At 46.0% G+C, this 19,118-nt stretch overlaps 1 protein-coding gene across 1 annotated transcript in view; it reads right to left on the bottom strand.

Moving 5' to 3' along the window:
* The window catches only part of NUP214 (nucleoporin 214), a 96,581-nt gene that overhangs the window by 51,072 nt on the left and 26,391 nt on the right, over positions 1–19,118 (bottom strand). Inside the window, exons 15-22 of the mRNA XM_040482665.1 lie at positions 17,322–17,408; positions 16,965–17,114; positions 15,867–16,025; positions 12,901–13,004; positions 10,747–10,929; positions 9,548–9,633; positions 9,368–9,451; positions 640–900 (exon numbers count right to left, since the gene is read on the bottom strand). Coding sequence (XP_040338599.1) covers positions 640–900; positions 9,368–9,451; positions 9,548–9,633; positions 10,747–10,929; positions 12,901–13,004; positions 15,867–16,025; positions 16,965–17,114; positions 17,322–17,408 — 1,114 coding nt within the window. The remainder of the gene's footprint in view (positions 1–639; positions 901–9,367; positions 9,452–9,547; positions 9,634–10,746; positions 10,930–12,900; positions 13,005–15,866; positions 16,026–16,964; positions 17,115–17,321; positions 17,409–19,118) is intronic.

The following is a 19,118-nucleotide window of genomic DNA, read 5'->3' as shown; positions in this document are numbered from 1 at the left end:
CCTGCTTAAGCTCGCTCTCTCTCTCCCTCCCTCTGCCCTGCTCACGAGTGTTCTCTCTCAATTTCACTTCAGTGTGAAATCCTGACACTCTGGAATGGAAGGTGTGACAGTCCAGTAGTGGTCACCTCTGTGAGCCAATGCTGGGGCAAGCATGGCAGCTGGCAAGGTCCAGGGCAGAATATGGCTAAAATAATGAGCTGAAACGAGCCAGGATTTGAAAGGCATGAGTTACGGAGATGTGGCTTTAGAGTGAGGCAGACAGCCTCCTCCTCTTACACCTGAAACCACCGTTTTTGTTGTTGTTGTTTTTATGTATGCTTATATATAATCTCTACACCCAACATGGGGCTTGAACCCCCGACCCCGAGATCAAGAGTCGCTCATTCCACCAACTGAGCCAGCCGGCCGCTCCAACACCTATTTTAGAAACACAAGCTAGACTCAACAGGAAAGCTGTGTCAGCGTGAGCCCGGCGGGGTCCCTCCTTCCTACCTCTTTCAAGGGGACCCACCTCCCTTGAATTTGTCTTCTCATTTCTGAAACACTAGCAGAGATGGGCTGGACTGGACTTATGGGGGTGACAGTGGCACGTTTCCTCCATCGGACACAAACCTCACAGGGATCTCACCGCTTACTTACCTGAAGTTCCCATCACGCCGGGCGAACCATGAATCAGGTGAGATTTGGCAAAAGGCGCTGCCTGCGGCAAGACGCCGGGCTGGATGGAAGGGGTGCGAACCACAGGCGCGTGCCGAGGGGCCTGCACCGCCGCGTCTTCGTCCTTACAGGACGCCCGCGTGTCTTCGCTCTCCAAAGACTGGGACACGGACGACGTGGAGCTGGCTTCGTCCAAGTCTTCATAGTATCTCTGCGACAGGAAGGCTGACCGAGACAGGCTGGCTACCAAGCCGAAACAAACACAAGAGAGACGGTTCAAGCAAGTCTGAGAGCTATGTTACTTTCACTGTCGACAGAGAACTACCCAGTTTAAAAACACTTTAGCAATGACTTATTTTAAGTGGAAGAAGCCGTGGTGGAAGGTGAACACATATGGTTTTGGGTCTTTGCTCAAATGAAGCTTTGAAAACCCGAGCTGCGTAGGACGGGAACATTTGGAGTGTCGAACAAACAACAACAAAAAATGTGAAGTAAGAGACGAAATAAATGCAAATGCAGGAGACCTCGAGCCCCCTGGTACAAACCAAGGAAAGTACCAGACAAGCGTCCACCAAAGAGTCACTTTGCAACAACAAAGTTTTAAGAACAGGCGTCGCACGAACTGGGAAGACTGAATGTCCTCAGTCCCGGTGCCTCCAACATGCCCAACCATCGGCTGATTCTTTTGAATCAATTAGGTTTAAAAAAAAAAAAAAAGTCACTGAAATTAATCCTGACTTTTCCCGCTTTTTCTTTTCTTCCTCCTGTTAAGCGATGAAGGAAGGCTTCCTGCCGTTTTGGAATACATTATTACTTCCTGTATACTAGAAAAACCATACACCAAACAAAAGACCCAGCCCTTTCGCAAGTTAAGACCATTGCTAACATCTACTGACTTCCTGCCTTACAGGCCCATCACTCCGCAAGATCTTGTCGTAATAAGCAAATACAACCGAAAACCATCGCTACCTGCTGGGACTGCCGCACTCGTCGATTTGGTGGCCGTGAGCCAAATGGGACTAGGTGAGACAAAAATAATTGAAAGTAATTTAATGAAAATTTCGAGTTGTCAGCTTCACCAGCCACGCAACAACTACGTGTGGTTACCATACTGGAGTGCACAAATATAGAATATTTCTCTGGTCGATGAAAGTTCTACCGGACAGCACTTTGCCAGAGTATTTTCGTGCACGTACTTCTGCAACAGGGTCACTTAGAAATACCATCCCAAACCACCAGCACTGCTAGTAAAACTGCAGTGTGTATTTCCCGAGACCGTACTTGGTGCAGGTGCCGTGAAAGGGATCTATATAAATTATCCCCTTTAATCCTAATAACTACCCTAGAAAGTAAAAATTGCTATGATTGGACTTTATAACTAATGCTTAGAAAGGCTGGGGTGCCTGGGCGGCTCAGTCAGTTAAGGACCCGAATCTTGGTTTCAGCTCAGGTCATGATCTCACGGCTTCTTCGTGGGTTCAGGCCCGGCATCGGGCTCTGTGGTGGCAGCGTGGAGCCCTCCTGGAATTCTCTCTCTCCCTCTCTCCCTCACTGTGCCGTCTCTGTCTCTCTCAAAATAAATAAAAAACTTGACCACGTTCTAAACAATATCACATAAGACTGAACCCTGTGTGAGGCAGAACTGTGACCCCATGACCTTTGCCCCTGGTTCCACACCCATAAGGTTATGCTTTGTCAGACGGCAAAGGGATGCTGCAGACATAATTAAGGTTACTCATCAGTGGGTCTTAAAATAGGAAGGGTAGCCTGGATCATCCAGGTGGGTCCAATGTAAAATCTCACGAGCATTTAAAGGCAGAGGAAGTCAGAGAGCTGAGGCATAAGAAGACCGCGCTCTCGCTGGCTTGCAGATGAAGGGGCTGGGAGCACATGGCAAAGAAACACGGACATCAGTCCTACAGCTGCAAGGAACTGAATTCTGCCAGCAAGTGGAATGAGCTTAGAAGCGGACTCTTCCCCAGAACCTCCAGGCAAGAGCCCAGCCCAGCCACCATCTTGACTTCTGCCCGGGAGCCTTGAGCAGAGGACACAGTTGAGTCCTTCTGCGCCTGGACTTCTGCCCCACACATCTGTGATGCTTTCAGCCACTAAAGGTGGTGCTTTCAGCCACCAAATCCGTGGTAATTTGTAACAGCGTGTGCAGAAAAAAAATACAACCTCACATTTTCTTAGGGCCACCGTGCTCTAAAAGAGTTCTCTAAAATCTTGGTTCCCGAGAGGTAATAGCAACAAAAGACGATTCACATCCACTGCCTTCAAGAACTGGATAGAGAGAGAGACTGACATTACTGCGTAACTCCCAAGGTCTGATATAACCCGGGAGACCTCGCAGTTTCCTCCTTCATCATCGGGAGGCCATTCGCTGACCTTGGATGGAGAGAGAGCCACTGGATGAGACATACAAGGGCTATGCTCACTCGCAGAGGCCAGGAGGCTGGAAGGCCCAGTCTCCCAGCGGTGCTGTCCTCATAGCTGATGTGAGCCGCTCCCTGCTGGGCTCAAGGATGCAGCTACCTCCTGGCATGAGAAAAGGGGCCCACTGAAACCTAAAGAATCTTTTTCTGCTTAAACTCCAACTCAGATTAGAAAAGGCAGAATGCCATGTCAAGAGAAAAAAAGAAAGACCGAAATCATTATCGGTAGATGCAAACGTCCCATCTCATGGGGAACATGCAGAAAGTGTCCCCTTTGAGCTCAAGACAAGGATGCCCACTCACCACTGAAATAAGGGAAGAAAAAATAAAGGAACAAGAAAGTAGAAACAAAAGTGTATCTATGGAGACTATAACTATTCCCATAGAAAGTCCAAGAAATAGCCACAGACATTATTTGAATAAATGAGTTTAGCTAGGCTGCTGGATACAAAATCAAACATAAAAAAATCCAATATATTTCTATTATCACATCTAACATAAAACATAAAATGAAATTTAATGAAAAAAACCCACCATTATAAGAACATCAAAAATACGAAACTCTAGGGGCGCCTGGGTGGCGCAGTCGGTTAAGCGTCCGACTTCAGCCAGGTCACGATCTCGCGGTCCGTGAGTTCGAGCCCCGCGTCAGGCTCTGGGCTGATGGCTCAGAGCCTGGAGCCTGTTTCCGATTCTGTGTCTCCCTCTCTCTCTGACCCTCCCCCGTTCATGCTCTGTCTCTCTCTGTCCCAAAAATAAATAAACGTTGAAAAAAAAATATGAAACTCTATGAATAAATCCAATAAAAGATGTGTATGTCCGTCATGAAGAAAACACTGAGAAATTAAAGACCCCACTAAACACACACCATGTTTAGGAACTGAAAGATCAACACTGTACAAACATCAATTTTCTCAGGTCAGTCTAGAGATTTTATGCAATCCCAATCAAAATCTCAACTTTTCTTCTAGAGTTGAGGGATACAGAATTTAGCAAGACAATTCCAATATTAATATGGAAATGGAAAGCAAGAGCCAAAGCAATCTAGATCACAGGTCAGCAAACTAAGACCATGAGGCAGCTACCTGTTTTTATAAATAAAGTTTTATCGAAACACAGACAAGCCCATTCATTTGTATACTGTGTATAGCTGCTTTCTCATCACAAGGGCAGAGTTGAATCAGGTACAACAGAAATCATGGGGCCAGCAAGCCTACTATATACATATATATACATATGTGTATATACATATATTTTTTACATTTGTCTATTTTTGAGAGAGAGAGAGAGAGAGAGACACCCAGCGTGAGCAAGGGAGGGGCAGAGAGAGAGGGAGACACAGAATCTGAAACAGGCTCCAGGCTCCGAGCTGTCAGCAGAGAGCCCGACGCGGGGCTCGAACTCACAGACCATGAGATCAGGACCTGAGCCGAAGTCGGATGCTTCACCGACTGAGCCACCCAGGCGCCCCTTTACTACCTAGACCTTTAAGAAAAAAAGTTTGCCAACCCCTGTCCTAGACTGTGGAGCTTTCTGTGATGACGGCATCACTCCATCTATGTTTCCTGTCAAAATAAACACTAGTCACATGTGCCTACTGAGCACTTGAAATGTGGCTACTGGGTTTGCGTAACTGAATTTTTAACTTTAGTTTTTATTAATTTAATTTAAACAGCCTACTGTATTAGACAGCACAGCTTCAGAATTTAGAAAAAGAACAGTAGTACTGAGGCTTTATTTTTGTAGGAGTTAATTAAGGCAACGTAGTAGCAGTGGTTTCTAACCAGTGTATGAGACCAACAGACCTGCACACAAGGATAACTGATTTATAACAAAGGTGGCCACAAAGCAGTGAGGAAAGGAGTCCTTTCAATAAATATTATTGGGATGATCAGCTAGCTAAATACAAGACATGTATGTCTCAGGCACAAATCAATTCCAGACAGTATAAACAAACATGGTACCTGCACACAATGGATAACTATTCCGCGACGAAAAGGAATGAGCTACTTATGTATGTGTGCATCACGGGGGAACCTCAAAAACACACTAAGTGAAAGAAACCAAACAGAAAAACTAGATGTGATCCCATTTATATGCAATTTCCAAAAAAGGAAGATCCACACAGAAGGAAAAGACATCAGTGGCTGCCGGGGGCAGAAGACGGAACGACCACAAAGAAGCATGAGAAAACTTCCCGAGGGGTGCAGGTGTTCCCAAACTGGAATGTGGTGACAGCGATACGATTCCGTAAGTTTTAATAAAAATTCTCAAACTCTATGCTTATAGAAGATGAATCTTACGTAAACCATACCTCAATACCATCGCTCAGAAGAAAACCAATTCCAGGTGGGTGGTAAATCTAAATCTGCAACACAAAACATTAACATTTCCAAACAATGAGAAAAGTGCGTGCATACTCTTGTTACCCCGTCCTGTAGAAGGATTTCTCAAACCGAACACGGAAAGCACCAACTGCCCAAGAAAAGGCTGGTAAGTCTATTTTAAAACTAAGCGCTTCTGTTTTTGCCAAAAGACATCACCGAGAGGGAAACAGGTAACAGAGGGAGTCCCCACAACCCATATAACCACAAAGGGCTGGTATCCAGAATGAATAAAAAGTTTTACAAATCAGTAAGACAGATCACCCAATAGGTAAATGAGCAAAGATGGCGTCACACACTTCACGAAAGTCAACTATTAACTAAATATTTAGTAACACGTAAAAGGGTTACACCTGAGTTTCAAAGGAAAAAAAACTGACAGTATTAAGCTTGGCAAAGATGCAGAAAACTGAAATAGTTTTACTTTGATGGTAAGAGTAAAATAAGCTGGTACAACCACTTTGGAAAACTGCACAGAAGAATCTACCAAAGCCGAGCGTGCGGACAGAGTACAAACCACTTCCATTCCTAGCCATGTGGCCAAGTAAGAGGAGGACGTATGTGCCCCAAGGACATGCACAAAGATGTTCAGAACAACATTCTATTCCATCAGCTAAAAACCGCAAACACTAAATGCCCACTAAGAGGAGAATGGATGAACAGATGCGGCACATTTATACAGCCAAATACCACATAAACAGCCACAAAACCAATCACAGCCTCCCGTGACGACTGAGGACTCTTACAAACCTGCTGTGCAAGAGAAATCCATCCAGAGAATAAATGAATGGATGGAGACAGCAGGCAAAACCCTCAAAAACCAGGCAAAACCAAACGACAGTGTCTGGGGAGACAGGCTCCAGGTAGTAAAGCTCACAACAAGAGCCAAGTTAAGGAGATTAAAGAGAATGACAACTTCACGCAATGTCCAGCCCTAAACCGGATCCTTGATTTAAAAAAAAAAAAGAGTTGCCATGAAGGCCCAAAGAGGGACAGCTGGCAAACCGTGAGTATGGACTGCATATTGGTAACAGTGTTCTGTGAATGTTACATTTCCTACCCCTGGCCACTGTATTATTGTGTAAGAGAATATCTTGCTTTTAAAGGACACATGCTGGTTAATTTAGGAGTAACGAGTCCTATCTGCAACTTATTTTCAAATAGTTCGTTAAAAACAATAGAAAGACCTGTACTCTAAAAATTACAAAACACTGACGAAAGAAATTGGAAAGAACACAAAGAAACAGAAAGACGTTCCATGCTCATGGACTGGAGGAACAAATAACGTCAAAATGGCGATACTACCCAAAACAATCTATACATTTAACGCACTCCCTATCAAAACACCAACAGCATTTTTCACAGAACTAGAACAAACAATCCTAAACTTTGTATGGATCCACAAAAGACCCCAAACAGCCAAAGCAATCTTGGAAAAGAACAACAAAACTGGAGGCATCACAATTCCAGGCTTCAAGGTATATTACAAAGCTAAAGTAATCAAAGCAGTATGGTAAAAAAAAACAAAAAACAAAACAAAACAAAAAAACACACCAGAACAAAACAAAAATCCAAAAAACAGTATGGTACTAGCACATTAAAACAGATCACACAGACCAATGGAACAGAATAGAAAACCCAGAAATAACCCCACAATTATATGCTTAACCTTTGACAAAGGAGGAAAGAATACACAATGGTAAAAAGACGGTCTCTTCAACAAATGGTGGTGGGAAAGCTGAACTATTTTAAAATAAACTATTTTATTATACTACACACAAAAATAAACTCAAAAAAAGGGAGCCCAGGTGGCTCAGTTGGTTGAGCGTCTGACTCTTGATTTCAGCTCAGGTCATGATCTCAGGTCACGCTCTGTGGACTTGAACCCCATGTTGGGCACTGCGCTGACAGCGTGGAGCCTGCGTGGGATTCTCTCTCCCTCTCTCTCTGCCCCTCTCCTGCTCATGTGTGCACACACACGTGCTCTCTCTCACAAATAAATAAAATTAAAAACAATAATAAACTCAAAATAGATCAAGGACCTAAATGTGAGACCCAAAGCCATTAACAATCCTAGAAGAGAGCACAGAAAGCAATTTCTTTGACATCGGCCATAGCAACATCTTTCTACACAGGTTTCCTGGGGGAAGGGAAACAAAAGCAAAAATAAACTACTGGGACTACATCAAAACTAAAAGTTTCGCCAACAAAACTAAAAGATGACCTACGGGACGGAAGAAGATATTTGCAAATGTACCTGGTAAAGGATTAGTATCCAAAATCCAAGAACTTCCACAAGTTGACACCAAAAAACCCCAAATAATCCAATTAAAAAATGGGCAGAAGACATGAACATTTTTCCAAAGAAGTCACACGGATGGCCCACAGACACATGAACAGATGCTCAACATCACTCATCATAAGGAAAACACAAATCAACACTACAACGGGGTATCACCTCACACCTGTCAGAATGGCTAAAAATCAAAAACACAAGAAATGAGCGTTGCTGAGGATGTGGAGAAAAAGGAACCCTTGTGCACTGTTGGTGGGAATGCAAACTGGTGCACCCACTGTGGAAAACAGTATGGAGGTTCCTCAAAAAATTAAAAATAGAACTACCCTACAACCCAGGAATTGCACTACTGAATACTTACCCAAAGAAAAACAGTAATTCAGAGGCATGTGCTCTTACGTTTACTGCAGTGTTATTTATAATAGCCAAATTCCAGAAAAAGTCCAAGTGTCCATTGACAGGTGAATGGACTAAGACGACGTGAGGTGTGTGCGTGCTGCGTGTGTGTGTGTGTGTGTGTGTGTGTGTGTAGAAACATAAAAAAGAATGAAATCCTCTAAGGACCTCGTATAAGCAGAATTATACGGTATTTGTCTTTTCGTGACTGGCTTCTCTCTCTTAGCACAGAGTCCTCAAGGTATTCTTTAGATTAAAAAAAAAGCTACTAAGAATTCTCTGGTCTCTTTTTACCTAACTCAACATTATATGATTAGCGAAAAATTAATAAATCATGGTACAGTAAAGATTAAATTTCCTTTTTTTAAAAAAAAAATTATTTTTGAGAGAGAGTGTGCAAGACGGGGAGGGGCAGACGGAGGGTGGGGTAGACAGAGGATCGAGAACAGGCTCTGGGCTGAGAGCCCGATCCAGGGCTCAAAGTCACAAACCGTGAGATGATGACCTGAGCCAAGGTCGGACGTTTAACCAACTGAGCCACCCAGGAGCCCCTAAATTTCTTTCTTCTATTTTAATTACCAAAGAGCACCTGTTGGTGTAAAAATTTTCAACTCAAAACAGAATTTCAAAGAAAAAAGCAGATATGGGCACTAAAGCAAAGCAAAATTATGTATGAAATTACACATGACAAGTATTTTTGAAAGAAAAAAATGGAGACAATAAATCTAGATAAGTTAAGGGAAAAAAATAGTGTTTCATAAGTCACAAAGCTTCTTTCCAGGCAAGTGCGATTTCACTGTCATTCCCTCACCAGTAGTTTCTTTATTTAAGTGATTTTTCTCTCCCCCAAATGCAATTCTACTAAAACCCCACACAAAACAGAAAAGTAAAACATCTCCATACAAAGTGGAGACTTGGATCCCTAGAGCCAGCGCAGTCTCCTCCGAACCCTTGGGAATGACCGCCACCTAACCTAAGGACTGCAGAATACGGCGTCAAAGCCAAAACGACGACCTCCAACTGCCGTGTCCTGTATGGATAAGCTGCTCCCTACTCCGATATTCAGATGGACAACAGATTCTGGGGACATGTTCTCTATTTCCTATGAAGAACTAAAGGAAAACACAGACACACAGACCCCCATCCTACTTCCATACCAGGTACTGCGTGTTTTAGGCTAAAAAATTCAGGACCTTTACCTGGAGCGGTGGATCTCACTGGGGGCGTCTTCCTCTTGGCCAAGAAGTTTCTCAGTTGTGCTTGTTTCACGGGGGACAGTTTGGCTGCAAGAAATTCAAGAACCGTTAAGTACTTAAGACTTGGTTTTTTTAAGGTGTCAACAGAGAGAACAGACAGGTGAAGACGGAGAAGGTGTTTACCCGGCACTCTGGGCAAGGGCTTGGTGTGGGATTCTATGCTGGTTTTCAACAAGGCATTGCGGAGACTTTCGAGGTCACTGTCAAAACTGAAAAGAGGACAGGGTTACCTACAAACCGACTACGACCTGAGAAATCTCCCCGAATATAAATGCCAGAGATGAGAGCATCCCTAATATAGAAACAGGAGATCTGAGCCATCAGTGTAGTCAATCCAAAAGGAGACAGATTCCAACCTTCCCCCGACCAGCAAACACAGCACCAACAGTGCTTCAGCACAAAGCGCATTTGGCCCAAAGGCACAACCACAAAATCCCCCTAGGAACTTCAGGGGAAAACTGTCTAACTGTCGGGTCTGAAAGTTTCTGCTCAAAGTGACAAGTCTTGAGTTTCTAGAAAAGTTTGTCAACCTAATTCTGCCAGTTAATTTTCCTTTTTAAAAAATGTTTATTTTTGACAGAGAGAGAGAGAGAGAGAGTGTGTGTGTGTAAGCAGGTGAGGGGCAGACGGGGGGCGGGGGGGGGGGGGGCGGGGGGACAGAGGATCCAAAGCAGACTCTGCACAGACAGCAGAGAGTCCGATGTGGGACTCAAACCCACATAACGTGAGATGATGACCCGAGCTGAAGTCAGACACTTAATGGATTGAGCCACCCAGGTGCCCCCCTACCAGCTGATTTTCAAAAGAACAACACTATTTCTGTAGAATCTGCCGTCATCTGGGGCGCCTGGGTGGCGCAGTCGGCTAAGCGTCCGACTTCAGCCAGGTCACGATCTCGCGGTCCGTGAGTTCGAGCCCCGCATCGGGCTCTGGGCTGATGGCTCAGAGCCTGGAGCCTGTTTCCGATTCTGTGTCTCCCTCTCTCTCTGCCCCTCCCCCGTTCATGCTCTGTCTCTCTCTGTCCCAAAAATAAATAAACGTTGGAAAAAAAAAAAAAAATCTGCCGTCATCTATTGGCACCTGTTTCATCAGGCACACTTAATTTCACTCTGCTAATCCTCTGACGGAGGTATTGTTACCTCCATTTTTTTAGGATCAGAGAGGGTGAGGAACCTGACCAGGATCCCACAGGTGACAGCAGAGTCACTTTCAAACCCACATCCGAACTACAACTTTTGCACCTGACTCCCGAGCAGTTACCCGTTCCTTCACCCACATTCATCGAGTGCCAGTGGCATTGCCGGGCCTGTTTTCCCGCACACCTGTGAGGGCTGCTCTGGGAGCTAACGTCCGAGGGGAGGCTCCACTGGGAGGTCTGGTTATAGAGACGGAGCTGCTGGAGACTGTCCACCAGTTGGTTCAACCTCTTCCTCTGCTGGTTGATGATTTCCCGGTTGTTGGCGAGGGTGTTGAACAGCGTCTCTCGCTCCGGGACCAGCAAGCGCCTGGTGACGGCAGAGAGGAAGGAATTCAGCGTGAATGGTCCAAGTCCCACGACTGTAACAGTGAAAGTATAAAATGGAGAACATCCAGGAGACAAGCAGCGTCGGGGAATTACCAGAACATAAAAAGAGGATGAAAGCTGTACAAAGATGATACAGATAAAGGAACAAGCGGCTGAGGGTGAGCAGGCCAGGCCTGCAGCAAAGGACGGTGTAACCAGACAAAACCTCACGGAGGTTCTCGACAAGGGTGGGAGGCAGAGTCAAAAGTGAGGGCAAGGAGGAGCACGTTCAGCTACACACTCAGGGTTTGTGTGGTTTTTTGTGTGTAAATTATACTAACAAACAAAGCCTGGGGTCCACCGGAGGTCTATGGGGAGGTCACGTCTCCAGCGTGCTATCAAGAAACACTGGGATTAAGCACGCAGTGTAGCAGCAAGGGGATAGCCCACCTCAAAGAGCTCAAACAAGAAAGGAACAACAGTCCCTTTCTTTCTGGTGACAAGGCAGTTCAACATAAATTTCTAAAAAGGCATTTCAGTAGGGTACAAGGTAATATTTAGAAGGGCTTAAAAACAGAGATGCACCAAAAAAACTATACAGATTTAAGAACTTAAACTCTGCAGAAAGGGAAGTTTAAAAAAAAAAAAAAAGGCACGTGAAGGAGAAAATCCATAGGGTTGTCATAAAGGAGAAGAGAGTCTGGTTTCTCCGTTACCATCATGCACTTTTACAAAAGCCAACTTCTTAATTAGCAAAGAGAAATCCAACAAGATTCAGAACAGAATGTTCCTGCTGTCGGGTCAAGCCATTCTCTCCCATGTGCTTGAACGTGAATTCAGAACCAGGGCAGGGAGTGTGAAACCTCGAATGGGGCCCCACTGCCCAGGGGACAAGTGCTCCAGGCCAGAGGCCACGGAACCCTCCCCCTGACCGGCATCCGGAGCATCAACGCTCACCTCTACCTTCCCTGATCTGTGCTCCAAACGGAGGCATGCAGGTCAGGTACGAAACCTTCCTCCACACTGTACGATGCAATGTATTAAATTCTGTTTACTGAATTTTAAGCACATTCGGGCCCTGCCCCTGACATCACACCCAGGTTGCCCCACTTACAAGTTCTGCGATCCCATAGCTTCATAAACGAGTAAACAGATCATTTCCCAGTTTGTTTCCTTACAGGGCTAATCACACTAATCAAGTGTAGGTGTTTCAAAAAGCGAGCATTTTGAGGGCCAATCTGTTTCTCGGCTTTCCTGTGGGCACTTCACTGTTCTCACAATGTACTGCTTTCTGTTCCTTAGGGAACACAGAGGGCCTACAGCCAAACATCCGGGGAGAGAGGACCAGGGTAGGACAGCGTTCTCCTGTGCCTTTCTTCCCTTCCTTCCTTGTAAGTCATCCACACTAATTAGGAATGCTTCCTCAACAAGATTTGGAATATACAGAAAAGCAGAGAAGTTCCCCTTAACCCCATTCGCAGCTGTAAACGAATATGGTGACAGATTTCTAGCCTTTTTTCTACACTGAGACCTCCAAACTGAGATCATCCAGTATGGTTTTTGTCTTCTCCTTTCCCATATTTTATATATCGGATCTAACAATTATCATTATGCGATTATTCCATGTATTTCATGTCACACACAACGCGTATTTAATGATTTTCTGACAACATGCTACGCAGCGGTCACACAGAATTCTGTGACCGGACCCACGGGGTGGCTCCTCTAACTTCTAGATACTAGGTCACGTCCAATTTCTCGCTATCATAAATCGTGCCGCGACACACACTCCTCTATGTTGATGGTTGTGAGAGCTGCTATTATTTCTGTAGAACAAGTTTCTAGAAATACGGTGACTGGGTCGCAAAAAATAAACACCTGTAGGGTTTTGGATCCATGTTCCTAAACCATCTTTTAAAAAGCCTACAGCAGTATCTCCTGCCACCCAGGGTGGATGAGGGACCCTGCTCACTTTTGTTTTCTCTTTTGTTCCAGATGCCGATCCCATTCCAAGTCCAGCACGTCATTCACATCTTGGACGGCAAATTTCACATACTGATGGAGGCGCCGGATCTCCTACAAGGAAAAAAAAAAAAAATGAGAAAGCAAATGACTCTGTTTTCCAGGAGCCTGGAGGGAGGTGCACCAAAACAATCAAAATAATTTTGCAAGGTGCTTCCACTAAGAACCAGAAGGAACAAAGAAAATACAACAGGCTTTAATCGAATCATCCGAATGGCGTGATTAAAACGAACAACGGCACTCAACCTTTTAACCGTGACAGAGAGGCGGCACAAAGCAACGGGAAAGAGATCGGGCGTGCCGGTCTAGGGCTCCAGGGAAAACGCTGTGGCTCATTCTCTCATTTGTCAGCTCCTACAGAGGAACTCAACATGCGCTGGGAATTTTCCACTGCACGCTGCTGCTCAGACAGCGCACCCGTGTAGGTTTTGCTCTCCCGCCCGTGAAATTAACTGTAACACAGGCAAAACTATCCTACAAGAGCGCCGCAGGTAATTCTGAACCTGCCTGTTCACCGCACAGGACCCGTAAGTCTTCCTACCGGTGGAGAAAAACTCCCCTCTTCTCAAAGGGGAGTATCAGCAATAGAAACAGAATTGACCATCACCAAACTTCACATCTATTCATCTTAGACCTGCAGTAGTTTTCTTTAAGTTTCGATGCAGAGTTAACCTTCATGGCTATACAACCACATTCTCGAAAATAAAAAGTAAAATGAAGATAAAGCATTCCCTTAAGCACATACACAAAGGCAGGCAACGTGCGATACACCGGGAGTCATCTTTACATCGGTACAAAGTTCGTACCATGTTTCATTTTAAAAATTACTCTGGGGTAAGGGTATATGCCCCAACTGAAAGAGAGCAAATGTCATTTAAAAAGAGCCAGGCTGGGGCGCCTGGGTGGCTCAGTCGGTTAAGCGGCCGACTTCGGCTCAGGTCATGATCTCGCGGTGTGTGGGTTCGAGCCCCGCGTCGGGCTCTGTGCTGACAGCTCAGAGGCTGGAGCCTGCTTCGGATTCTGTGTCTCCCTCTCTCTGACCCTCCCCCGTTCATGCTCTGTCTCTGTCTCAAAAAAATAAATAAATGTTAAAAAAAAAAAATAATTAAAAAAAAAAAATAAAAAGAGCCAGGCTGATCCCAGGGAGAAGTAGCAGTGACCCGAGCAACAAATATAAGTTGCAACTCCCTGCTCGATGGCGGCAGGGAGGCCTTCTTCTCTGAGCACAAGGGTGACTTTGCCTCTGTGAGCTCACTAGCATCGTTTCTTCCAAGTGTCCTCCCACTCTGTCTACCAGAAAAGCGAGCTTCTCTTTCAAGGCCTGTCATAGATACTTCGTTTCTGTGGCTTAGCGGCTCCCTCATCTGCAATGCCATAGCAACACGTCCCGCGTCATATTTATACGTTCCCTTTTCCACTGCCACGCACCCAGCCACCGGGACGGCACGGCACAGCACAGCGGTGAAGAGCGCAGGCTCTGAGCCACACTCAGGGTCCAGCATTTATTCGTGGGGACACTCGGGCAGTTCCAGTATCTGTTTCCTTCTCCCCTTCCGTACACGGCATATACTGGATAAGTGCTATTATTATCTGCTTAGTACTGTGAAAAGAGAAAAGCATCTCCTTTTGAATGTCCCCCCAGAGCTGCGTGCTTTTCTTCCAGTTTGGACACAGGGCAAGAGGTGAAAACGCACGTGACAAGCAAGCGTATCTGGACGCAACACGGAGGGGGTAATCTGAGGAGGGGCAGGCAGGGAGTCTGCTTTCTCTGAGACGGTAAACATCCACGGTCCTCCAGCGATACCACAAGGACTGAGGGACACCGCAGGGGTCCTTCAGCCTCTCCAGGACAGGACCATTTCGCTCATTTCCTACTATAGTCAGTTTACCAGGCGTGACACAGAAATGGCAGACAGTAGAGTCCACAGCCTCCAACCCTCTGAGGCAGGAGGGGATTCAGCCCGGTCACAGACCTCACATCCTAGGTGAGGAAGACCGGAGCGGCCACCCGTGCACCCTTCCCTACCGGGACCCTGGGCAAATGCGAGGAGGCAGGAGGTGACCCCGCTAAGGCTGGAGACACAACAATTTTCAGCAAATTGGAAGATGAAAACAAAAACCAGATTTCGCTGCAACAGAGAGTAAGAATAATTATGAACGGATGAGAGAAGTAACCTTGCTGAAGTCCGGTGTACGGGAAAGGGCCCCAGCAAGTGGAGCTTTCCATCAGGTTCCACTCGAACTAACAACATCACCATGGGCAAACTCAGCCCAGGGGACCCAACTTCCTTATCTGCATACTGGGATCAACAACGCTCACCTTGCGGAGCAGCGGGTTTTGAAGTCCAGAAATAATGTGCAAAAAACACCCAGCAGAGTATTAGCACTCAATGAGGAGTTGCTACATGAACGCTTATTCGTTATCTGATCTATAAATACGTTTTTCCCAACGGTACGCTTTCCCCCAAGCATAAAGTTTAATAAAGAATTCTGTTTGTGGGGCATCCGGGTGGCTTGGTTTGTTTGGGTGTCCGACTTTGGCTCAGGTCACGATCTCGCGGTCCGTGGGTTTGAGCCCCGCATCGGTCTCTGTGCTGACAGCTCAGAGCCTGGAGCCTGCTTTGGATTTTGTGTCTCCCTCTCTCTCTCTGTTCTTCCCCTACCTGCACTCTCTCTCAAAGGTAAATAAAGATTAAAAAAAAAAAAAAAAAAAGAATTGTTTGTTTTCATCCTAAAAAAATTAAATGGAAAAGTGCGGTTTTCTTTGTCACAGCTAAGGAAATCTATGCAAAGTAGGTAAATGATTCGCAGGAAGTTAACAACTTCATGGGGGCAGTCTTCCAAATCAGGACCTCATAAAGGAGATGGACTGGCAGAGTTGGTTTTACGAAGCTCACCTCGGCCAGGTCCTCTTACCTGGAGCTTTGCTTCGCTCTTGGGATCCAGGGGTCTCTTGTAGAGCAAGTGCACATATCCAGAGTCACAATTTCTCTCATTTTGCTCTCTGGCTTCTTCAACGCCAGCAAAGCCCTCAAGTAAGGTTGTTTTCAGGGTACTTATATCTCCATGAAGAGACTAGAAAAGGTACAAGGATGTTTTAATACAAAAAAAAATTGTGCCATTTCTAAGAAACAGACCTTTCTGCCTGGATCACGGAAGGTGGTGGTTCTCAGTTACCATGACACCCAAGTGTGAACGGTTAACAGTCACGCAAAGAAGAAATTCACTGCACGGAAAGAAAAATACCGATGCTCGCTTTTTAAAAATTAATCTTTTTCCTCATTAAAAACCCCACAGAGTCTATTGGCCAGAAACTCAGAGAAGGAGAAAAACTATTGACAGCACCTACAGTCTTACTCCCTGAAGATAATCACTGCTGACTCCCGGCAGAGCTCTCCTCTTTCGAAACACGTCAAGGGCAGGGCCCTGGAGGCAGACGCTCCGGGACTGGCATGTGGAAACTGGGTGGCTTTGGGCAAGTTATTTCACCTCACTACCCGTCAGCCTCTTGACTTGCAAGAGAGACAGAGCAAGTGGCACCTACCGAACAGGGCGGTTTGAGGATTCAGCAAGGTAACACACTGCCGGCACACGGTAACCAGGAATAGTAACACGGGAAATACTAGTAACAGCCAACACTTGATGTCTTTATACCAGACATGCTGCCCCTCAACCTCTTTGTTATAACCCAACAACTTACTACAAAATATGGGAAATTTTCAAATATACCTAAACTAGCAACCATAACGGATCTTTCGGGAATGCCCTGTAGGTGTCAACGGAGCAGAAACTACTACTATTATTCCATTTTCTCAGTCTAAAACCTGGCATAGCTACGTTAACTTGCCCAAAGTCACATAACGAAGTGCTGAAGGTAGGATCTGAACTTTGGCACTCCTAGGCAAACTACTCGTCCTTCTAAAAGCCACCACCAGCGGCCCTCACAGAATGAAGGACATACACCCACGGAGTGCTAGGAGAGCAACTTTTACAAGTGCATCAGCAGGCACAGACCTCTGTGGTCTCTTTGATCTCCAGAAGGAAAGTGTGCAGGTCGTCGGATTCCGTTCGCAGAATCTTCATCTCCTCCGAAGTGCCCACTTGGAAACAAGCTTTGGAAGTGCGGGCTTTCAGCTCTCCCAACTCCTTCTGAAAGTGTACGATCTGCAGAAGCCACGGAAGAGGAAGCCCCCCCTCAGTCCGAACGGCACGGCAGCACCGACACTGCCCCTGCGCCCTGGCAAGCACGGCCCCCTGGGAGCACCACGGCCGGACGCCGGAACAAAAGGCGCGTGCGGGGTCTGCGCTCAGAGCCGCTCCCGTCTCACTGCCAGCCCTACGGCTGGGAAAAATCTGCAGGATCGACTTTACCTCCTCCCCGATTCCAGCCATCACAGGATCGGACTCTTTCCACGGATGGCCCTGCTTTTCCGTAACAGGAGGCTGAAGTGATTTTGCCTGAAACGGAAGGCGAAAGGTTGACAGGTGCGCCCCCACCACACGTACTGATTCTTGAAGCCGCTGCTGCTTCGGCGCCTGCGCCCTCGTGATACAGTCGCCGCTCCCTCGCTTGTTCTTTCGAATCCATGCCGACCGGGTACCTACTTGGTGTAAGGCACGTGCTAGACAGTGGAGAGAGGGGTGAACAAGACGGAGGAGGGCCCTACTCTCGTGGAACTTAACGTCTCCTGGGCCAAGACAGGTAAGAAGTAAACACTTCAGCTGGGGACAGTGACATGGCAAAAGAGAAAGGGGGTGCTTCTGGAGGTGAGATGGCCCAGAACGCCCTCACCGAGCACAGTCTCTGAACTGAACCCTGAGGTAGAGCAGACAGCTACGGGACGTTCTGGGGGAAGCACCTTCCAGGCAGCGAGAAGAGCAAGCACAAAGAATGCGAGGCACGAAACACGTGTGGCATGCTGGGGGCAGAGAGTAAATGTGGGCACAATGATGTCAGGGAGGAAGGTGGAGAGGGCAGGGGTGGGTCGTGTACAACTAAAGCAAGGAGTTTGGATGTTTTTCTAAGTGTGCTGGGAAGCTTCTTAGAGTCCCAGGAGAGTTTATTCTTTGCTTTACGATTTTAAAAGATCCCTCCTGCTGTTAAATCGAGCAAAGAGATCAGTGAGAGGGAGACGAAGTAGGGAGAGCAGTCAGGAGGGTAACGACGCAAGAGAGGACAATGGCCTGAAAGATGACATTAGCAGGAGCAACAGAGATGTGGATTTACGTCACACACACACCCCACCAGAGCACAGATGACAAGTCCTTCCACTAGTAAGGACTAGGGGGAGGTTCTGTTCAATAGAGAAATCTAGAATGACTTCTCGGTTTGGAGCTTGAGCAAACGACCTGGAATGGTTGTGGGGGAGACAGAAATCAAGGATTCTGCCATACGGACGTTAGAAGACATTATAGAGATGGCTTCTAGATTATTTGATATCTGCAACAATTAACAGAGAATTTTTAGACTGCGTGAGCAACCATTAAAACAGCAAACATTTATCTAATAAATACCATGTGCCATGCACTATGCCTAACACTAGACCCGTCACCTGGGCGTTTACTGTATACCTGTATGGGTGCATGCCGTGGGCAGGATTGGGGCTGGTTGGGAAAAAGAAGCAAAAACCATGACTCCGGGCCTGAGGGCATGCAAATAATCAAGTGGGGAAAGTGACCTAAAATTCTCTTTAAGTCAAACCATAGAAATAAACTGAGGTGACAAATTATAAATCTAAATATGAAAAGTAAAATAATAAAGCTTTTAGGAAAACATAGGAAAGCATGGGGCGCCTGGGTGGCTCAGTCGGTTGAGCGTCCAACTTCAGCTTAGGTCATGATCTCACCGCTCGTGACTCTGAGCCCCGCGTCGGGCTCTGTGCCGACAGACTGGAGCCCGGAGCCTGCTTCCGATTCTGTGTCTCCCTCTCTCTGCCCCTCCCCTGCTTACAGTCTGTCTCTTTCTCTCAAAAATAAACGTTAAAAAAATTTTTTTTAAAAAGCAACAACAACATAGGAAAGAAGCTTTTGGACCCTGGAACCAGAAATGATTTCTAAAATAGAACACAAAGAGCACTCATCATAAAACAAAAGTTGATATACTGAACTGTACCAAGAACTATATTAAGTCATCAAAAGAAACCACAAATAGAATGAAGACAATTCAGA

This window comes from Herpailurus yagouaroundi, unplaced genomic scaffold, assembly GCF_014898765.1.
Source record: "Herpailurus yagouaroundi ecotype Mexico unplaced genomic scaffold, PumYag 160, whole genome shotgun sequence".
NCBI classification, from domain to species: domain Eukaryota; kingdom Metazoa; phylum Chordata; class Mammalia; order Carnivora; family Felidae; genus Herpailurus; species Herpailurus yagouaroundi.
Note: the sequence above shows the minus strand (reverse complement) of the source record. Positions and strands in the feature narration are given on the sequence as shown.